The sequence below is a fragment of the Podarcis bocagei genome (genome assembly GCF_964188305.1).
Source record: "Podarcis bocagei genome assembly, chromosome: 11".
Taxonomy (NCBI): Eukaryota; Metazoa; Chordata; class Lepidosauria; order Squamata; family Lacertidae; genus Podarcis; species Podarcis bocagei.
Window position 1 is genome coordinate 55513854 of NC_138136.1, and position 22728 is coordinate 55536581.

The window sequence follows — 22728 nt, forward strand, 5'->3', positions numbered from 1 at the left end:
CTCTAACATGGAGTGGTGGCACCTTGAGAACATCTTGCATTTCACCAGACCTACCAACGGAACTTCTTTGCGCATTGCTAGATGATCACAATGACTTATGTACAATCTCCCCGCTGCCTGGGTGTGTCTGACTTGTTTACTTCCTTGCATGATTTCATGAATGCATTTATTTATAGCACAAAAGCATTCAAGACAAGCAGCTAGAGCATTGGGCTTGGACTGAGAAGACCCAAGTTCAAATCACCACTTGGCCATGTTGGTAAGATGGGAGGAGCAGCACGTACAACGCCTTGAGTTCCTTGGAGTAAATGTAAATATAATAAATAAATGAAAACTAAATGAAAAAAAGAAGAGCTGCATTGTGGGATATGGCTTGGACTTAGAACTGTGATGTCAATGCATTCAGGGGGGAAATAAGCTGAAAATTTACAGCAGCATGGAGCTGGGGGCGGTTCTGAAATGAATGGCTTCCATTATATGCTCCAGGAAATTCTGAAATAAGGAGATCTGAAATAATCTTACAGGAGAATTCTGCTGCATCAGACAAAGACCCATCGAGTCCCACATCCTGTTTCTTGCAGTGGCCATCAAGAGGTCTCTAGGGAGCCTACAAGCAGGGCATGAGGGCAACAGCCTTTCCTCAATGTTTGTGCTGGATGTCGGACATTCTAAGGTTCGCTGCTTGTGAACATGGAAGTTCTACACATCAGATGCTGCTAAGTGGCACCAGATGACCCAACTTGCCTAGCCAGTTGCAATTTCATTGCTGGTTTAGTTTGTATCCCACACTTTCTGCCGGATACAGTTTAATCCATAAAAGCTGCTAAGGACAAAGCGGCTAAAAATGACTGATGGAATATAGACAACTTCCTTACACTGAGTCAGACAACTGGTCCATCGAACACGGACTGGCAGCGGCTCTGTAGGGATTCAGACAGGACCGTTCCCAGATGTTTGGGACAGAACCTGGGATTTTCTGCACACAAGACATGAACTGGACTTTCCATTTAACATAAAAAATCTTGGCCAGTTGATCAGAGGTAGAAAAAGACTGTGCCTGGTAAACCTCCTTAGGCAGGGAGTTCCAGAGGTGGCTACTGCAGAGAAGGTACTGCTGCATTTAACTATTGATCTAACTTTTGGTATATGAGAAAAATGGAACCACTGCTCCCAAAGGCTTTCCCAAAGACATGTGGGACTTAAGAGATTTAGGGCAAAATTCTATACCAGCTGACTTTCTGGGCATAAGCTCCATGGAACTCAATGGGACTTACTTTTGAAAAGGATTGTGGTGTTATGTTTTAAATGGCAGAAACAAAACCTTGAGTTGTGCCCAGAAACTGAATGACACATGAGGACACCCTATTTTTAATTCCCACCTTTGGCGCTGCCCTACCTACATTTCCCAAAGCAACTCACTTAACTGATCTCTTGGCTCCATAAGCTTCGTGAAAGCATAAATTACCACACTTAACATTTAGGAAGCCCGTTCAGCATGCACGTAAATGTGACTTTCAATAACTATTTGCCAGGCAAATAGCATGAAGCACTAGGAGTCAGGGCGTCTAGACTGTCCTCTCGAGCTCTCCTAAAACAGGCTTTATGAGCACGAGTGAGAATCAAGAGTTTCCCATGCCTCAATGTCCCCTCTATAAAATGGGTGCAATAGCAATTTGCACCACCACGTCGCCCATGGCGGGCCACTTTCTTTTGTCCAACTGATTGAGCTCATAGGGCCGAGATCCAAGAGACTTGAGTTTAAATGGCTGCAATATGCAAAAACGAGATTGCTGAATCCCAGATGGCATACACTGATAGAATTTGCATGACAACAACCCTGGAGTTGTTGGCTTGTTGTTAATGAGCAGCATGCTGCTACACACTGCTCCATGGTGCAAGTGCTAGAAACAAGACAGTTGATGTCCAAACCCTGGATTGTGCGGCTTATTTCTTGCTAACAAACCAGGATATGTAAGCCAGCAGTAGAGATAGGAGCAGACTTTGACAATCTTTCATAATAGAGGTCAAAATCTGGCACCCCAAAATAGATCTTTGGCACCCCAAAATGGATCCTAGCTCCTTCTTTGGAGGTCTTTAAGCAGAGGCTTGGCAACCATATGTCAGGAGTGCTCTGATGGTGTTTCCTGCTTGGCAGGGGGTTGGACTCGATGGCCCTTGTGGTCTCTTCCAACTCTATGATTCTATGATTCTGGATCTTCTCAATTTTGCACCCCCTGGCTTGGCACCCTGTGTGAGGGAATTGCTACACTGTCCTAAATTTGGCACTGCAGTAGAAGAACCTAGTTTAAGGCTCGCTTAGCGATCCTAGCTTGTGTGAACACAGCCAGTGATATCTTTGAGCCCTAGATCTTTCTGCAAAAGGCCCACAACTTTTAAAAATCATTATTATCACTTCACACATCCTGCTAATAATTTGTGGTACAAAGCTCCAATTCCAAGCTTGTGGCCTGGAGTAAAGGTAAAGGGACCCCTGACCATTAGGTCCAGTCGTGGCTGACTCTGGGGTTGCGACGCTTATCTCGCTTTATTGGCCTAGGGAGCCGGCGTACAGCTTCCGGGTCATGTGGCCAGCATGACTAAGCCGCTTCTGGTGAACCAGAGCAGCGCATGGAAACGCCGTTTACCTTCCCGCCGGAGCGGTACCTATTGATCTACTTGCACGTTGACGTGCTTTCGAACTGCTAGGTTGACAGGAGCAGGGACTGAGCAACGGGAGCTCACCCCATCACGGGGATTCGAACCGCCGACCTTCTGATCGGCAAGTCCTAGGCTCTGTGGTTTAACCCACAGTGCCACCCGCGTCCCTATGTGACCTGGAGAGTCACGCTTAAATTAAGCTCTTGGTGCACTGTAAACAGGGTGTGCAGCGAGCAAAAACTTGCAGTCAAATTGGGCAAATGAGCTGAAGTAGATGCTTCAAAACATCTTGAAGTAGATGCTTCAAAACATCCTGAAGGTCCCAGGCCACAGAGAGGTTAGGCTGGCCTCAACTAGAGCCAGGGCTTTTTCGGCTGCGGCTCCAACTGGTGGAACGCTCTGTCACAAGAGACTAGGGCCCTGCAGGACTTGACATCTTTCCGCAGGGCCTGCAAGACAGAGCTGTTCCACCAGGCCTTTGGTCAGGGCGCAGCCTGACTTCCTCCTTTGGCAATTTTTACAATACTTTATTTTATGGTTGCCATCAATTTTGATTTTAATTAATTCTTATGATGTTTTTATAATGTTGCACTATTTTAGTGTTGTTAACCGCCCTGAGCCCGGCTTCGGCTGGGGAGGGCGGGATATAAATAAAATTTATTATTATTATTATTATTATTATTATTATTATTATTATTATTATTCAAGGTATCTCTCCTCCAGTATCAGTGGACAGTCCGAGCTGAGAAAACCTACCTGCTGGACCCTCCAAGATCTCAGGAAAATATGAGCAAAATGTACCCAAGAACCTTTGTGGGTTGCAGTTCCCTGACACTTCAGCATCCTATCTCTAATGGCAGTGGCCGTGTTAAGTTCCCCAGTGGGACTACTGCGGATGAATTTGTTTAATCGGTTCCCAAACTATAGAATTCACAGTGCCAAATGCTCATTTATTCAATAGACTTTATGGATATGTCTAGGAAACTGGAGCCTAATTATTCTGAGTTTTCCCAAGTCCCAGTGAAGCCTACATGGGAAACCACAGGGATTAATTACCCTGCAACAAACCGTCCAGCCAGTTTAAAATAATTTTAAGTCCAATTGATTTTAGTGGTAGGAGAGATCAGAGCACACCCATAATTCCCTCAGTGAATAAAAAGGGACTGAAAAGTTTATGGAATGTTCCCTAGTTACTTGCAAAAAACATTTGCACTTTTTAAAATTCCTGGTTTACCCACCCAAGGTGTAGACGTAATAATAATAATATTAATACTTCACACTTTAGTTTAGAGCACTTCACATGCATAAGATAGATTTGCTTTATTATTCCCATATTGCAGATGGGAATGTTGAGGCCAAGAGTACAGAACCTTGCATCACTCGCAAATTCCTGGAGGCTGCAATCATATCCACACATAGCTGGGAGAAGTAAGCCCCCTGAAACTATATCATCTTGTCTGAAGAAGCGTCCTGGTGAGCTTGGAAGCTTGCCGGTTATGTTGCGGCATTTACTTCATACAGGTATTATGCTACTGTCCTTCTGGATGTTATTTTACCCTGATGAGCTGAGATGGGCAGCCTGTACACGGTGGAATGCAAATATTTTAGGGGAAAGGACTTTTCCTTACCCCAGCCCACAAAAGTACCATAAACCTGGATGGTGCCTGATATATAAACACAGTAAATTAATAGCAGTACAATATAGCAATAGCAGCAATGGCTTGATTTGACGTGGAGCGCACTCTCGTCTCTTTAAGCATGGCTCCCTACCTAATTCCCATTAGCCAATCTTGCTCATTGTGCAAGTAATAGTAGTTGAGGGTAATCCGTGCGCGCACGCCTGCACCTAACTTCTATTCCTTTCCTCCTCTGACACTTCCTCAAACCTTTCCTGCTTTTCCTCCCTTCTCTCCTTCTTCTCCCCCCCCCCCGCTCTGCCTCCTCCCCAGACTTCAGGAATTAAAGAGGAAAAAAAATAGCTTTCAGAAACCCGATGCCTTTTTTGCGCAATACAATCACTGTGCTTTTTTTTTTTTTAAATAAAAAAGCGACAGGGTGTCTAGACGCCCACGTGATAAGAGGCGGGCGGCGCGCGCGGCGCGGGGGGGGGGGTGGTGGACGGGGACGACGACGGGTTTGCCTGGGCAGGGCAGCGCCGCTGCGCAGTCTGGAAGCCACCGAGGCAAGGCAAGAGATCGGGAAGGAGGGAGGGGGAAAGAGAGAGAGAGGGAGAGAGAGAAATAACCGGGGGAGGAGGAGACGGAGCCTGGCTCGAGCTGGCTGGCTGTCTCGAGAGGAGGGATCAGAAGCGAGAGCTGCCCAAGCGCGCCCCCCCTCCAGCCAGCCAGCCAGGCGGCAGAGGCGCACTGGGGCTCTCCGCTTAGGTGACCTCCCCTCATCCCTCTGCCTTGCAAAAAAAGCTCTCGCCCTCCCCCGAAGGTTTTTTCCATTTTATTTGAAATCCCCCCCCTTTTTTTTTTTTTTTGCAAAATCGCGGAGCTGCAAAAGGAGAGCCGGGAAGGAGGAGAGGGAGGAAGGAGGGAGGGAAGAAGAAAAGAGGTGGAGGAAGAGCGCGAGAGCGCGCAGCCAAGCGCCGGGCTCTGCTGCTGCGTTTCGGGAAAGGAAGAAGGGAACGGAAAAAGGAAGGGAGGGGAAGACAAGAGCCAGCCCAGGCGAAAGGAACTGGGTGGATAGTACACCCCCCCCCTCCCTCCTTGCCTCCGCCGCCGCCGCCGCCCGGTTCCTCCTCTCGCTTTCTGCTGCGTGCTGGTGTGTGTCGACGAGAGAGGCGATGCTCCTGCTGGAAGGAGGAGGCGGAGGGCAAGCGGCGCAGGCAGCCGCCAGACGCAAGAGCTGAGAGCGGCATTGCCGGAGAGGCGGAGGAGGGGCTGGCGACACTTTTTCCGCCGCTGTCATTAAGAGGAGCGTCCTCGCTTACTTCTCCCGGATTCCTTTCGATCGCCGGCGGTCCCCCGACCCATCCTTCTCCTTCGCCCCTGGAACCAGAGGAGAAGGGGGGAGGGCAAGGGAAAAGGTGACGGTGGGTGGAGAGATCTTTTAAAGGGAGAACTTTGAAGGGGGGGCCCGGAATCCTGCGTTTTAAAAACTCTCCCTTTCTTGCTCGGAAAAGGAAGCAAACAAGCGAGGGGCCAGCCCGCCAGGGAGCAGCAAGATCAAAGCGCGTTTGGGAAGGGCAGACGCCGCCAGGGAGCGAACGGATCAAGGTGCTGCGAGCTGATCCGCAGATCTCGAGAGAGCTGCTCCTGCAAAGCTCTGCTTGGAAGAGGCGAACAAAAACAGACCTATCGGGGCGAAAAGGAACGGGGATCTTTGGATGTTTTACTGTGGATTTTCTTCCCCCCTTCTCGACCACAGATTTTTCTTCTTCCTTTGAAACGACCAGATCTAAATTATTCTCTTATTTTTTTTTTAGTTTTTGGCTCGCCCCCATCCCCATTTTTGTAAACACCAGGTTCCCTCTTCCCCCTTCTGCACTTTTGGGCTGGATTTAGCACCTACTTTGATCACCTAAGGATCTAAAATCTTGTGCCTTTTTTTTGCAACATTAAAGAATTTTATTTTTTTTTGGAAACGAAACTCCCTCCGCATCACCTCGCCCGAGGGCTTCTCCTTTGAACCACCGCTGAAGAAAATACTTCCATATCCCGTGGAGTTTCTTTGGACCGAGGGAGGGGGGCAGAGGGCATGTTTCGCTCTTCCCAAATCACCCCAGACCCCTTTCTTTGCCCCTTAAGTGGATAACCACCCCACCACACGCACGCTTTAAAGAAACTGTAGGGGTTTTCCTCCTTTTTGCTGTTGCTTTTGTGGATCTAGAAGGATTTGCGAAGAGAGGGAGCAAGGCAGACTTGAACCCGAGCCTTTCCCCAAGAGACTGGCGCATGCTTCACCTTGCTTCGCCTGCGTCTCCCGCAGCAGGCAGCGCGCGGCGGCCGGCGCCCCCATCTCCCCCCGGCTCCGTCCTCTGTTTCCACTTCATCCCCATCATTTCAGGCTGCTTCTACTGGCTGCCTGGACTCGGCTCCCGGATTCTTCATGAGTTGCGGACGACATGCCCGTTTTTTAGCCGGGGAACCTTCTTCTCGTCCCGCATGTTCAGGACCAAACGATCGCTGCTCGTCCGAAGACTCTGGCGGAGCCGTGCGCCCGGCGGGGAGGAAGAAGGCGGCGAGCTTGGAGAGGGGGCCGCCGACAGCCGGGCGCATGGGGCGGGCGGCGGCGGCGGAGGAAGCCGGGGTTGCTGCATGGGCAAGTCGGGGAAGCTCGCCAAGGCACACCTCGGATCGGAGGCTGAACTGAAAGCGCTGACCCACTCGGTGCTGAAGAGGCTGAAGGAGAAACACCTGGAGGGTCTCCTGCAAGCCGTGGAGTCCCGGGGGGGCACGCGGACCTCCTGCCTCCTGTTGCCCACCAAGGTGGACTCCAAACTGGGCCAGCATTGGTACTCGCTCCCTCTGCTGCTGTGCAAAGTCTTCCGGTGGCCCGATCTCAGGCACTGCTCGGAAGTCAAGAGGTTATGTTGCTGTGAATCTTATGGGAAAACGCACCCGGACCTGGTCTGCTGCAACCCCTATCACCTCAGCAGGCTCTGTGAACTAGGTAGGCACCGCTTTACAAATAACCCCTTCCACCTCCACCCCCCAAAAACCCCCTGAGTGCATCGATGTGTGTGTGTGTGTTTTGGACGGTAAAAAAAAAGAGAGAAATGTCAGGCCTTTGCATTCCAAGTCTTGCCTTCTTTAAGTTGCTCTCGGTCTTTGTGGTGCATTGGAATTTTTTCCGGGGGGGGGGCACAGCCTTGCATCATTCCCTGGAAATGTTGAGATCTGGAATTAAGGGGCGACCCATATTATTCGGCCACGGACCCAGTTTGAGTATGTATCTCTGCCCATTTCAGCTTTGTTTGTTTTTTTAAAGTTCAAGCTTTGATGCCCTGTCAAAGAAAAGCCCTGTGTTTTTGTTGTGCATCAGAGGCTTCCCATATATGTCTGTTTTCCTAAGTTAAAAAATAAATAAAATACCCAGGGAGATTTTTAATTTTAGGTTTGAAAGAAGCCCAAGGGGAGTTTTCTATGAGTAGTCAGAACAGTATCGGACAACCTTTTTTCTTTCTTTCTCTTTTGCAAACCTGCCCAGTTCTGGGTTTTAGTGTCTGAAGTTCCTGTTGGACCTGCAATCAGGGGGAGTGAAGAAAGCATGCAACAATGACAGAAGGCTCACCCACCCACCCACCCCCACACTCTGTAAATAAATGCATTTTTAAAAGCCCAGGCCATTAGTTTTAAGGTGACAGGATCCGACATCAAACATTCTTCTGTGTTTTCCTAGTGCAGATTTACTATTTATGCAAAGGAGCTGTAACGCATAGTGCAGGATCAAAGAAGTCCTGATTGGTTTTTGGAAAATACATCCCCAGATCCTCCCGTTTTTTAACATACAGATCTCCAGCCAGCCTGAGGTTTGCAAAAGTAATCCAACACTTTGCTGGCCAGCCGTCCCCAATATTCTCCCACTCAGCCCTCCTTCGCTGCTATAATATAAAAGACAACACACAATTTCCAGGCACCAATCTTCCTTCCTCCTCCGGGCAGGCTGCCTTTTGGTTTCCAAACTGGAAAGGTTGAGGGGGGGGGAGAGAGCGAAGAATCCTCAATGCAAACCCTTTTTGTGTGTGTGCTTCTGAGTGTAAAGTTCACAGCCTGCATCAAGTTTTGTGTATGTGAGTGAGTGAGTGAGTGAGTGAAAGAGAGAGAGAGATAGAGAACTGCTTTGGTATGTCTTAAGTCATGCTAGCGACCCCTCTCTCCCACCCACCCCCTATGAAAACCTCGAGGCTGCAAACTCCCCCCACTCTGACCCCCTTCTTCCCCGAACCGCTTGCAAAAACTTTGGCACAACTTTTGAGCAGCGCAGAAGAAAACTGCCCAGTTATGCAGGGCCGGGAAGTTCTTTTGCTGCTGCTGCTGTTGTTCTTTTCAAAGTGGGAGGAAAATGTGAGTCTTGAATTCTGTACTTGTAACTCTCCCTTCTCTCTCTCCCCCCCCCCCGCAGCCATCCCACCCGCCCTCTTTCCTCTCCCCACTCTCCCCCCCCCCAGGCTCTCTGTGAAATGTTAAATGTGCATGCGGAGAGCTAGCCGGGGATTATCAGGGAGCCGGGATCAGTTGGTGATTTCCAGAGCTGGAGTGTTTCAGCCCAGCCAAGGAGGCCCCGCTCGAGACAGCCAGAGGAGCAGATAGTGCGAGCGACTGGCGCCAGCCGGCCCCCTTTGTTTATCTGACAGTTAAATATCAAGGCAATCGCCGCCTAGCCTGCCCTGCCTCCAACCCCCAGAGCTAAGACAAACAGTTTTGCTACAAGAATGCCACTGTTATCATAAGTTCCTATCTTTCTCTCTCTCTCCCCCCTCCTCTCTTCTCATGGCTCTGCTTTTATTTTCTCTGTACTTTTCTAATTCCAGAGTCTCCCCCTCCTCCTTATTCGAGATATCCAATGGATTTTCTCAAACCAACTGGTAAGTAGACTTGTTTTTAAAACAAACCGAACATTTTTTTGGGATGGGAAACTTGGAAACTTTTTTTTCCTGGGAAGGCAGTTTTCTTTCCCCACATTGCATGCTCGTGGCTCTTTCCTTATGATTGTATTGTTGTTGTTGTTGTTATTATTATTATTATTATTATTATTAAGAATCCATAGGTTTGTTTTGCTTTTTTCAGCTCTTGTTTGCTTTCCTAGCACTCCTACACAGTTAATCACAAGCAATTCCGCATTAAGATAAGTGGGATTTGCTCCTGAATAAGTGTGGATTGTGGGATTTTAGCCTTTGTTCTTTAAACCCACCAGCTTTCACAAGAAGAGTCTGCCACGGGTTTTTCTAAGCTTGCCTTCCTTACTTGGAATAAGTTCCTTTCAAGTCAATGGGGTTTACTTCCAGTCTGATTGAGATCTAAGTATATTTGCATCTTAAGTCCAAAAGAGGCTGTAGAGGAACAAGGGTTCCTCACCTGTTCCTGCACATAATTTACTCAGATGTAAGACCAAAGTGAGTTCAGGGGAGACAGACTCTCCCAACTTAAACCTGCAGTCCAAATCTTTCAAGCTCGTCCCTTGGAAACGAAAACAAACTTGGGTTTCTGTTAAAATGCAAACAAAAAGAACACCTGCTTCATGTCATCCTGAAATTTCTCCTGTAATGTTTTAGCAGGAGCAGAAGGTGTAACAATAGAAAACTATTTATTTTTGATTGGTGAATAATGGAATGAGTGGATTTCGAGTAATACGGGTTTCCTGAAACGTCCTATTTGTTATTTCACTTTTGCTTGAAAACCCTGCTTTTGGCACAAGTAAGAGCACACCGAAAAAGAATTATGAAGGGGCACACAGATGTTTTTAGCACATTTCTCCCTGCATCCTTGGTTGCTTGTAATTGAATGGCAGGCTGCCAGGGCAGAAGCCCATTCGAGGCTGGCACCAAACGCTGTTGCGGTTGTCTGCATAAACTTTTGGCTGGCAGCAGGGCTCACCCTGTGCTAGATAAATAGGCTGGCATTGTGGAAGAGAGAGAGAGGAGAGAGAGGGTTTAGTGAAAATCGGAAATGTGGATGAAACTGAGGGGGGAGGGAAATAAAATTCCACAAAGCCACTTCATATCTCTCCCAAAGATTAATGGACCAAAATACAGATTGCAGAGCAGTTGTCTCTATTGATTACATCCTGATGTCAAGTCGAGTCAATAGAGTTAGCAAGGTTTTTAAAATTGACTTCTTTGTAAAGGCCCAGTTTCAGGCAGCACCAGGAAACTAGTCTCTGCTCCACCGAAATAAAACTTGTTACTGTTCAGTTCCCTGGATCTGGCTAGTTTGTCAAGTTTAAACATGGTTAATCCCCAGGGATGTACAAGATTGCAGTTTCCCTCTTCAGTGTCCGACCACTTTAGGCTGTAAGCTCCTCGCAGGCAGAGACCTTTACGAGAGCTGTTATAGTGTAGACTGACTGAGCTATGAATCAGGAAGTGCTTAGTTCAGTTCTTTGCCATGAACGTGGCCTCCGGCAAATCACTCTCAGCCTCAATTCCCCCATCTGCAATTTGGGGCCTAATAACACTGACTTGCCTCTCTTCCAGGGTTTATTAGGATTACAGCTGGATATTGCATGTGAAACACTTTGAACCCTTGAAAGCACTATGCTGCTGTCCCGTATTATAAACAACAACAATAATTTCTTAAAATACTAAAAGTGATTGAAGCACAGCTGTGGACACCTCCCTTGCTTTGTTATTTTTGTAACTTTATGTGTGTTGAGGTGTTTAGCTCTCTTTTGGTCTGCAGTTCTTCTGCAGGGAGTGAGGATCATTGAATACAAGGCTTCTTACTTCAGAGGAAACATGCACTACACAAGGTCGTCGCATCTTGCTGACATTTGTTTATGCCATGTGCAAGCGGGAGAATGGATTTGCAAGGGGGTAGGAAACATCATTTAGATGTGCTCACTGAGATGACAATGTCATGGTTTGCAATCCTTGCAACGCACAATTTATTACTCGCTTTAGCAAGCAATAGTGTGTGGTTTCTGACAGACATATGCCCACTCCAAGGTTGCGTTAGATGCTAAAGTATCTATCATAACAGGTTCCCAGCAGTCTGTCACATTGCAGTGTGACGAAGAAAGAGAAATAACAGGTTCAAACCCCATGGCATCCTTAAATGCACCCATTTTATTTTGCACCACATGGGTGCCATTCATTCCAAAGAAGGGGGAAAGATTACATTTGGGGAGTCTGTTTTGCAGTGTTGCAAAACCTGACCTGGCACCTATAGACAGGGGCTGCAGTTAGCCAGCTGTGCTCCAGTGGATGCCAGAATGGACTTGAAGCTGCGACGCTTTGCAATCAAATAACTGTTCTCGGTGCAGCCTTGGGCAAGTCACCTTCGCTCAGTCTCAGTTTCTCATTTGTAAAATGGTGGTGCTGTTTTATCTATCTATCTAGCCTGCTTTTCAGACAAATGCTGTCTCCCAAGCGGCTCACATCAATTAAAAAAACGAAATAATGACGAGAGGCGGGCCCTGCCCCCAGGCTTGCAAACCGAAAAGACAAGACACACAAGGCAAAGGGGAGTGGAGGGAAAAGGTAGAGAGGGAGAGATCTTGGCTTGACAGCGCCAGACAGAACAATGTGGTGAGTTGTAAACAGGCGTTGATATTCGTCTGGGGCCAGACAGATCTTCCCTTCCTTGGAGGCCTTTGCTGCCTGGATAGAGGAGCTGGCAACTGACCCAGCAGCCCTGACTGGTGGCTGAGGCCAGAATGTGCTTCCTGCCACAGTCCCTTACAGGACTCATAGTGCAGGCAGTATGAGAGGTGGCGGCAGAGCCAGTGACAAGGCAGAGCCAACAAATTCTGGTTTTGTTCCCAGGATGCTGGTAGCCAGTGTTGAGGGCAGGCTGAGATGTTGGGGCCATGGCTTTTTCGCCATAGTGGTCCAACCTCTGCTGGTCAATGGACAGAGCTAGGCTGGCCTTGGCCTTGCCATAATGTTATTCCTGGGAATCAGAGGATACATTGCAGGAGTTTTTGGTTTTCCGGCTGGAGGACGGGTTCAGAATCTGCTGTCCCATTAAAATGTGCCATGCAAAATGGTGTTGCTTTATCTTGCGGCCATTTCCTCTGAACTAAAACCTAGTTCGTTTGATCAGGCTTTATCCCAAGGAAGTCTGCACACTATTGCAGGTTCAAGAGTGCAATCCTAAACACACCTGCTTGGACAAAGCAAAGCCAGGGAGACTTACTTCCAAGCAAAAGTGGTTAGGATTGAGGTGTCAGTGTTGTTATTTGTGTGTGTGTGTTTTTTAAAAAAGCACATTTTTGTTTATTTATTGCTAATTGCTGTCTGTTGCACAGACCCAGGGGAATTTGGAAAGAGTGGGCATATATCTGGCAACACCAGAGCTGTTTGGAAAGAATGGTTAAGGGCCTGCCATTTGGTTTCCGGTAAAGATGCTAGGATAAATCTATTAGCAGGAGTTTAAACATCCAGCCGGCTGTTGCCAGGGCCTCATTTTCAGTTAGTGGAGTGATATATTTATTCATTAGCAAGTGTTGACATAAGGTAGCAAAACTGTGTGTAAACAGAAAAAAAAGCCACAGAATGTGAACGTGCCGTTTTGAAAGGAAAAGTTCTCTGTATCGGCCAATGGGAAGTGATTAATGGACCCGGTCGGAAATGAAAAGCCCCCCCCCCCTTTAAGTCCGCTTGGCAGTTGAACTCTGAATATTGTCGCACGTGGAGCATGGAGACAAAAATACTCCATAAGTCTGTCATTACAGGTGGTTATTACAACCTCTGACTCCCATTTGACTTCCTGTTTAATCAAGGCCATTGTGAGGATTGAGAGAGTGAGCAAAAGAGAAGTCAGTTGGTCTCTATATCATTTCTATGTTCTGCTGTGATTTTCCCCTCTCCCTTTACTAAAACTGTTGTTTAAATACTGTTTGCTTGAGCCTCAGTAGACAAGAGTAGTCCTGGTGCTTCAGCTGGAGCAATTTGGGGACAGTGCAGATTGGAACGCACTGTGTTTTGAAGTGGTACAGCACTCTAAATCAGTGCAGTTTCTCCCTTTGCTGATAGAGCAACTGTACTAATGAAAACATTGATTGTTGCCTTAGGATGAGGAACCCCTGGTCTTCCAGATGTTTTGCGGCTTACAGCTCAAATCATCCCTGTTCATTGGCCATGCTGCCTGGAGCTAGATGGGAGCTGGAGCCACAACAAGATGTGGAAGGGTTCCCCATTCTCTGCTGTTGGGTGCCTTGCATCCAAATTGGTGCTTAGGAATGCAAAACTCTTTCCCCCAGCCCTGCTCTTGGTAATATCACCTTGACAACAAGCCGCTGCGCTTGCAGCACCAACATGCCTGCGTAGTTAGATTATTTGAATTGCCTTTGCTTGCGAAAGGGTGTTCCTCGTGGATGTCTCCCAAAGCCTTTCTAAACAGGAATGTAGAAAACTTCAGAGCAACCTAATAAGATATGCAGATGTGTACTGTTAGTCCAGTTTTTCCAAAGAGGTTATGTGAGGCAGAGCAGAGAATCTGCAAAGCTATAGGCAATGGATGTTGAGTCAATACATGTTGAACAGCAGGAGTTTCGGTGCAGGGAAGAGAGAGAGGCTGGTGCCATGTGTACCACCAAATGATGGTTCAAGAGTTCCCTTTTTGAGCTGCATAGGTGAAGATCTTGAGAACAATACACAGTCGTACCTCCGTTTACGTAACCCTCTGGTTTGCACGCGCGGCAAACCCGGAAGTATTTTACCGGGTTTCGGCGCAGAAGCGGTCCTCAGGTTGCGGAAACCTCGGGCTCTGACCAGATCTCCGGAACGGATCCTGTCTGCAACCGGAGGTACCACTGTATATTCTATACTAGTTACTCTAGAATTGATGGCTGGTAGCTGGAAATGTGGACAGCTGACAGTTGAAGTTGTTTTGGCCTACAACTCCCATGATCCCTAGCCTACAGGACCAGTGGTCAGGGATGATGGGAACTGTAGTCCAAAACATCTGGAGGGCTGAAGGTTGGGGATGCCTGATGTAGAGCATGCATGTCACAGAGACACTTGCAAACATACATATATGTGCACCAGAGAAAAACAACTTCTGTGTTGCCTATCTGCTTTAATTTATCCTACCAGCTATCATGGTTGCAGCTGCCCTTCCAGTTAGTCCTGGGTGATGCTCATGGCAATCCTATTTTATCCTCCCAGCAGCTCTGTGAAGGGTAGAATATTACACTGAGAAATGATGACTGCCCCAAGACCACCCAGTTTGCTTGCTGATTGAGTAGGGATAGACACTCTAGGCGTCTGGTCCAGGTTCAGATCTCCTTTGCCTGCCACACCATGCTCTTCCAAGGAGAAACCATAGAGCAGGAATCATGATTATAATTCGTTTTAGTGCTTAGAAGAGCTGAATCTGATATTGGCACATGTTGCATTTTAATCAACCCACGATAATAATAATAATAATAATAATAATAATAATAATAATAATAGGTTTTGTGGATGCTCTGTGTGTGGGGCAATGACCAAGCCTAGGTATTTTTGAAAGCCAACATCACCTTCACATAAAGCACTCTTATGCCACTTTATAACAGTTGTGGAGAATCTGAAGAACTATAGTTTGGGAAGAGGGATGGGAATAATACACAAGTTCCCAGGATCCTTTGGAGAAGCCATGACTGTTAAAGTGGTCCGAGAGTGCTTTGAATGTACGGCGTGGATCTGGTGTTCAGTTTTTTAAATACCCGAAATACCCTTATCCTGTGTGTGACGGAGTTGTACTTTTTTGCTGGCTTCATTGTTGTGGGCCCTTTGCTCATTTATCCTTTATGTCTCCTAGGTTTTTGGAGACCCCTTTGTCCACCTTCCTACCTGCTCCATGCCATTTCCCCACTTTAGCTTCGGAAAATCCTCTCCCTTCCCTTGTTTTCCAAGAGGTTCCCAAATTGCAATGTGATCTCTGGTACTGAAAGGGGCATCTCAAGCCTCCAGTCACATCAATGGCCCACAGTATTAAATCAAACTGCTAATTCTGAAACATCAGGTTGGGAGAAACTGGGAAGGGCTGTAGCTTGGTGGGTAGAAACATCTGCTTTACATGCAGAAGCTCCCAGGTTGAATCCCTGGTGTCTCCAGGTAAGGCCTGGAAAACCACCTGCTCCGAAATCCTGGAGAGCTCCTGCCAATCAGTTCAGATAATACTGAGCTAGGTGAACCAGCAGTCTGTCTTCGTTTAAGGCATACTCCCTGTCTGAGGTTTTCAGGAAGGGCCTAGCCCAGTGGCAGAGCATCTGTCAGGAATGCAAAAGGTCCCATCTTTATCTCCAGGTGGGGCTGGGAGAGGCAGTTATGAAATCTTGGAGAGCAGCTGCCAGTAGCCAAATATTGAGTTAGATGGACCAGAGGGTCTGATTCAGCATAAGGCATCTTCCTATGTTCTGCCACACTGGTTGCAAAGCAACAGATGTCCCACTGTTGAGCTGGGTTTGGAAGTCCTACAAGACAGGTGGAGGAACCTGCGCCCCACACTTGCTGGGCTCCAGCTTCCATCAGTGTGGCCACTAAGGGGTCAGGGAATGGGGGAGATAGAGCTCACCAGCACCTCCAAGGCCACGTAGTCTTCACCCCTGAGCTACAGTTTGGGACTTGGCCATCATTCTGTCCCTTCCCTCGGTATGTTCAGTAGCTCCCCTCTGCTTTTTCATACTCTTTGCATGGGTCTAGCTCTATGTTACCTGGGCTGTACCACTTGAGTTTGCCAATGGAGGTTCATGCGGTGGAGAGTGGAGCATTCCACCATGTCAGTTACCGCCGCTACCCCCAGGTCTGATCTGGTACAGCCCAGGCTCCAGCTCATACCTGGAGTGAGAATTAGGGCCATCTCAAGGACGAAGCATTTGATGTAGAGCAAGAGGCAAAGCGTCGATGTCTCATTAAAAAAATAAAACAAGAGGCCGTTTCCTTAGAACGCTGAAAACACTGTACATTTAGAAAGTGTATAGTATACAGTATTTCACAAGTAACTCAATTTCCTGTCTGCCCCATTGTCTTCAGTTTGATTAAGTATATCCTGTTAAACTGTATATTCCTGTTCAGGGTTATACTTGACTCTGATAAAATGAGATTACACAGTCGCATACGCACACATACACGTGTTCCTGCTCTTATTTTTTTCAGGAGTGAGTTCTTGGAAAAACAACTTGGAGGGATGGGTAGAGAGGGGTTGAAGGCAAAGACTCTTTATGTTTTTGCATGTGTCCATTGCTGTGCTGCAGCTATTGCGTGTCCTAACTTCATGTAGCCATAGGCCATGTTGGCAGTTTGCCAGCTTGTCTTGAGGTTGGGCACATCCTTAGATCGGCTTTTGATTTCCTTTATTTCTCTCCTGGACTTGAACCGCTTAGATTTGGATTTATGTCTTATGAGCTGGGCTCCAGTTTTCCTTAGGCCCTGGTGGTGTGGGAATTGTTTGAGAATATGTGACTTGTAGACTTTTTTTCACTCTCCTCTCCTAGAGCAGATCAAACTTTGTTTTGTTTTGTTTGTTTGTTTGTTTTGTTTCTTAAAAAACAAAACCACAGAAACTCTTGAGTTTTCATTGCCAGGAACTTGAAAATTCTCTCTCCAGCACTTGTTTTTCCGTAAGACTCTTTTAAAATGACATTACATAACAGTTTGTAGTAGGGTAGCCATGTTGCATCAAAAACACCATAGTCTTGTGGCACCTCAAAGGCTAACAATTTTATGATGGCGCAAGTTTTCATGGATGCATCTGGTGGAGGCTTTTCCACTGGTTGTCAGACATAGTTTGCCCAGACAAAGTATTGCAAAGGCTGGTCGTCATTTGGAAGAGTCCTATTGAAATAATATGGAAACAAGGACAGTTTTTGTATTTTTTGAAAGGTATGTCTTTGGCAAAATGCCCCCCAGTTCTTCTTCAGTTTTGCATTGTCAACTCACTGCCTTAACGCAAATCAGTAGTGTGCCAGTGAAAACTCCCTTTTGATCTTGAGCCATGGCTTAAGCATGGCAAGATGGATATTTCAATAACCAGTGACCAGCCAGAAAAGAAAACCAGCCAAACAAAAGAAGGGATGAGGGGAAGAGAAGACTATTCCAGCCAGTCTGTAATCTTGTACTCATTGACTAATGTGATTAAGTGGCAGAGTGGAGCCTAGACATGGGTGATGAGTTAGGGTGGATGTATCATGAAGAATTGCAGTGTCTCTGTGCAGACAATTAGTAATAACTTCCTGCTAAACGCTCTGGAATGTGCTTCATTTGGCTGGAGACATTGTTTGCAGTGTGCCTTTCTTTCTCTCTTTTTGAAGTGGTACGTCATGCTTGTTTCTTAATTCATTTCCCTTTTCTCTTGCAGCAAGTTGTCCAGACTCTGTGCCTTCCTCCACTGAGACAGGGGGAACTAATTATCTGGCCCCTGGGGGGCTTTCAGGTAAGAAACAGGATTTCATTCGTGCCCTTGCTGTTGTACATTTTATAAACGTTTAGCAAAACTTTTAACATTCTGATCCGGCAGATGTCTGTCACTGTGGTTTGCCCTGTCGTGGCTGAAGTGGTACCCATCTCTTCTCTTGTGTTGACTGGTAGGACAGATCCAGACAAACACAGCCTGTTCTGTTCCCCTCTCATGAATGCAGTCATGCAGATGTTGGGAACTCGGTTGTCTGAAAAGCCCCAGCAGATGCATATGCCTTGAACTAGTTCAGCAGCAGAAAAGTCAGGTGTGTGCTTGCAAAAAATCTAGATCTTTGAATCGAACCTCAATCGCGGTTCCATCAAAGAATATAATCAAGACTGATAATAACTATTTTATGGACCTGTTGTGCAAAGGACTGAAGAGCCATTTCATATTTTCAGTGGTCAGCATCCAGTTCCTAGGTGTCCAGGTGATCGGTTGCCACAGATTTTCTGTGCACAGGGGCCTTGCATGCAGAAGGCTCCATGTTCCTGGCATAGAGTTGTAGAGTTGGAAGGGGCCATGAGGGTCATCTAGCCAACCCCCTGCAGTGAAGGAATCTTTTTGTCCAATGTGGGTCTGTCTTCAGGGGTGGGTGGGAAATGCTCCTGCCTAAAACCCTAAAGTAAATTTTTGGTCTCCACAGATGTTTGTGGACTACAATTCCCATCACCCCTAACTAGCAGGACCAATGGTCAAGGATGGTGGGGACTGTAGTCCACACTGCGCTACAGAGCTGCTGTCACTCTGTGTAGGCAGTACGGAGCTTGATGGACCAATGGTCTGACTCTGTGTATGGCAGCTTCCTATATACTTTTGTACCAGCAATTATTATTAAGTGTGTAGGTCTTTGCTGATGGTAGCTGGCAACTTTATAGCCATAGTGCCTTTACATGCAAGATTCTCCTGCAGTGTGGAGCATCTCTTCCTGATTTGGCACCATACAACACTTTTGTGTGATGCTGTAGTATTGTGACACACGGTGTTGAATAGTCCCAGAGTATTTCCTGGTTGCGCTGACAACACGAGCCACCTTTCCCTCGCATTATCTTTCTGGCCCAACAACCTCACAGTCAACCCCCGTTGTTAAAAGAGCTGGTTGTGATCCTAGACAAAGACTGCTGCTAGGCTGGCAGCTGCAACACAGCAGTTAGCTGAGGGCATTGTCTGACTATGTGATTTATGCAATGAGAGTTAAATTATATACTGTCCACTGCATGGGTGTGCCAGAGCAGGCTCCTCCCCCCCCCACCAAAGGTTGCAAGTTTGGGCTGGTATTTCAGTGATTCTGGTTGGGCTGTAAGACATTTTGGTGGCCCAGAACTCTAGGGAATGGGAATGGCTGGGTCTCTTGCAAAAAGTCTTGTTAAACGAGCATCATGAGGCCGCAAGGCACCTGGTTTGGAGAGCTGTTGTCCCTCAAATATCCCTTTGACTTCTAACTTGCCTGTAATGTTTATGGCCGCAATCCTGAGCTGAAGCTGAGGGAGCTTGAACCTTGATTTTACTCAGACCGGCTTCTTTCAAAGCTTCCTTTTTTTTTTTGCTGCTTGTGTAGTTCTGTTCCTTGAGATGCCCCTGGTTTTGTGTGTGTGTGTGTGTGTTTTTTTGCTAGTGCCCCAAAAATACCTGTCTGGGCTTGTGAACCTTTCAGAAGACAAATATTCCTTCGCCAAGGAGTCCCGGCTTGATTTATGGTTTGTGGAATGGTTCTGCTCCTCCGCTCATTAGCCCTAGACCGGAATGTCAGAAATATGTCGGCTATCTGGTGGTGAGTGCGCATATGGTGCGTGTGCCTTTCTCTCCAGGAATTGCAAGCAGCATGGCTATATTTAAGTGAGACTTGTTTGCTTTCCTTTTAGCGTAATACATACCCTGCCTGTGTGTCATTTGAGAGGGGAGTATTCTGTTTGTTCAAAGGGCCCTAATGAGAATTAATCAAATGAGCAGGAGGAGAGGAAAAAGAGAGAGAAGTGGGGGCACTTGCAGGTTAGCCTTTGTTTTTCCTTTCTTGAAAAAAAGAGAGCAACTTGTGGTTCTAGTTTTTCAGCAGGGCCTCCTTCTGCAAAAAGCTGAACCTCATCTGTAGGGGTGGGGGGCAAAACGAGAAGAAAGAAAGAATCAGTACAACACAGCTAGGTGGTTTCAAAGAGACAGAAAAACATGCGTGAGTACGCGAGGGGGTGCGGTTTAGTTTCTCAGGATACCACATGAAATAAGCAAAGGAAGTACTAGCTTTTAAAGGGAGACTCTTTTTGAAAGCATTTGCGCATTGATAACATCTTGGTCTGTCTAGTCTGCTGCTGAAGGGGAGGGAAAGCGGGGGGGGGGCGTTATGGGGCTGCAGGAAATAACATCGCCTGCCTGGTGGTGGAATGCTTTCTTAGTGGGGCTCACTAGGTAATGCAGGGGAAAAGTGGAAAACTGGTGCTTTCAGTGAGGTTTCCAGTTGCCGTCTTCCGCACTCGAAGCCTCATTGAAATAGATCTTATCCCTCTGTAATTTTAGGGTGTGTGTGTGTGTTGGCGACTTCTGAGTTTTTTTAGCATGCCAGAGAGCCAAGTTCCCACTCTAAAAAGGGAATCTGTAAAAAAATAAAAAAAAAATGTGTGTGTTGTTTTTTAACTGCATGTTTTGTAGATATTTACAGTTTAATGAGGAGGGGAAGGGAGTGCTTTAAGTCACAAAGGAAATGGCGAGCTCTGAAGCAGAAGCTGAATACCTGCTGCACGAAGGAGCATTTGTTCTGAATTTTGCCTGATTTTCTACCAAATCCACTGGAAATCTCGAAGTGTGCCTCTGGAAATTCCCTAGGAGGAGGAGGTGACTGCAGTCTAAAAGGCAAAAGGGGGAAAACACTATCTAGGCATAGCTAAGCGTTTTAAAAGTCCAGTCAGGAAATTTTAGCACATGCTTGACTCCCACCCATTGCAAACATTAAGGTTTAAAAGTGCTTAACTTTGGATTGGGGCCCAGGGTTTGGAGCAGCTCATCAAAGCTAACTTTCTCTTCCTTTGCACAGTTGAGATGTGTTGCTAGAGAGCGTATTTGAACAGGGCTTTTCATGAGCTATTATCAGGGGCGTTTAGGGTACTTTACGTTTATCTGCAGTAGTAATAACTTCTCTAGGTTTAAGTAGGGGATGGTTCACTGAAAAGCACACATATTCTTCCTTTTTCCTATTGCCTCCCATGAATGAGCGAGGCCAGTTGCCTTCTCACTTTATCCCAAGCAATTACAAAATGGGTTGTCAGAGCCATCTGTTTGTTTGCTTATTTGTTATTAAATGTATGTCCTCCTTCCTCCCAAAGGAGCTCTGTTGCTCTCAACACACAAACCAAACAAACTTACCTGCCACGACATTCTCTCTCTCTTTCAAATTCTTACACACACATCACATAGGCTTTCTGTCTCTCTCGCACACAGACCATGTCTACGTACCCCCTCTCTTTCTCTCATATGTATACACAAATCTACCTCGCTTTTTTTCTAATCCATCATCTTGGCACCATGAGATATATATGGTGACCCGTCTACAGAACCTTTCACTGCTGTGTGACTTAACCTTTCAAATGGTAAGATGTAAGATGCCAAGTATTGTCCCAACACAGACAAGCCTTCAGCTTTTCTTGGGCAGCTTCACATGCCTTTAAAAGGTGTACATCTGAGATGATCTGAATGCCACATTGAGCATTATGGGGAACAGAGTAGGTTCAGCCAGGGCAGACGAAAGCAAGTCCTTTTTTTAGGCGCAGAAACGGCAGTATATAGAGCACATGGTCAGCTTACGGAATTCATTATGGGAACTTATGGCATTCATTTGCAGCAATGGCCACTAGCTTAGAAGGCTTGCAAAAAAAAAAGAAGAAAAGAGCATTTGACAAGTTCACGAAGAACAAGATTCTCCGTAGCTATTAGCTGTATGAACTAAATGGTTCAGCGAGAGTGTATCTCTGCACATCAGAAGTGCAGCTGTTGGCTTCATACCTTGCTTGTGAACTTTTCAGAGGCCTTACGAATGCTGATGGCAGAATGTTGGGAGCAGATGGATCTAATCTAGCAATGTTGTTCTTGTTTTTGTTTCTTTACTTAGTCCTACCTTCCCATAATGTTTTTCAGTGGTGCACACGATGGACCTTTGGACCTCTTTAGGCATCACCCCTCATGTAATCTCCCATCACTTGTGTAGCCTTGCCCCACTCTTGGGGTGGGGGTCACCCTTCCTGTGGCTTTCCACCTGCAGATTTTTCTACTCCCTACATGATCTGGAACTTTAATCTCTTAGGGCGTTAAATATTCCAGGGAGCCAGTGACTAGGTTCTGTTAGCAAAGAAGGAAGTTCCTTGCTTCAGAAATTCAGGGGCAGCACTAAGGATGTGAGGGAGGGGACATTATGCACCCCCCCCCCTTGTAGTTGTGGTGGGGATGGAGGAAGAACATGGGGAAAGGGATATTAGCCTCACTTATAGCAGTTCCATATTGTGAGTCTGTCATGTGAAACGGTTAAAATCAATGAACCAATGAGGTTAATCGGGGGCGCGATTATTGAAATCATAATGCCAAAGCAACTGTTTTGTGGATGCTTGCAATGCAGAGTGGCTGGGGAAACCCAGCCAGATGGGTGGGGTATAAATAATAAACTATTATTATTATTATTATTATTATTATTATGCCCATGGGCACACCGTTTTCCTAAAAACATGGCCCCAGAGTCCTCTTCCACATCCAACATGGAAATGATTCTGGCTTTGCAGTAGGGCTTGCATGGTGTCTGTTCCCGAAGTACGCTCTTCACTGTTTTTTAGGAGACTATTAAAAAATTTTTAGCCAGCTCTCCCTTTCCCCCAGGAGTTGCCAGAATTCCCATTCCCACCCCCAAAAAATAATTCTGTTGAGAAGGCGCTGTTGGGTGTTTTGCCTCAAGGAGAGCATCTTAAAACAGTTGGAGGGCAAATGGTGCATTTTACATACACATATGTGTGTATGCCTAGCTTTTGCCTGAAGAATGCAAGAAGGGCCT

General features: G+C 46.6%; 1 protein-coding gene and 1 long non-coding RNA gene across 3 annotated transcripts in view; one reads left to right on the plus strand and one right to left on the minus strand.

The window, feature by feature from the left end:
• The window catches only part of SMAD7 (SMAD family member 7), a 107965-nt gene that overhangs the window by 53184 nt on the left and 32053 nt on the right, over positions 1-22728 (plus strand). The window contains exons 1-3 of one of the 2 annotated variants that reach the window (XM_081213033.1): positions 5705-7278; positions 9140-9193; positions 17610-17684. In XM_081213033.1, the coding sequence (XP_081069159.1) occupies positions 6561-7278; positions 9140-9193; positions 17610-17684 (847 nt within the window). In that variant the 5' untranslated portion in view covers positions 5705-6560. Of the gene's footprint in view, positions 1-5704; positions 7279-9139; positions 9194-17609; positions 17685-22728 lie in introns of those variants that run through there. The other variant, XM_081213034.1, reaches the window with a different exon arrangement.
• On the minus strand, positions 3923-5505 carry LOC308597445. Its single transcript, XR_014012993.1, has 2 exons — positions 5377-5505; positions 3923-4237 (listed from the first exon to the last, which is right to left on the minus strand). It is a non-coding gene; the product is annotated as an uncharacterized lncRNA (long non-coding RNA).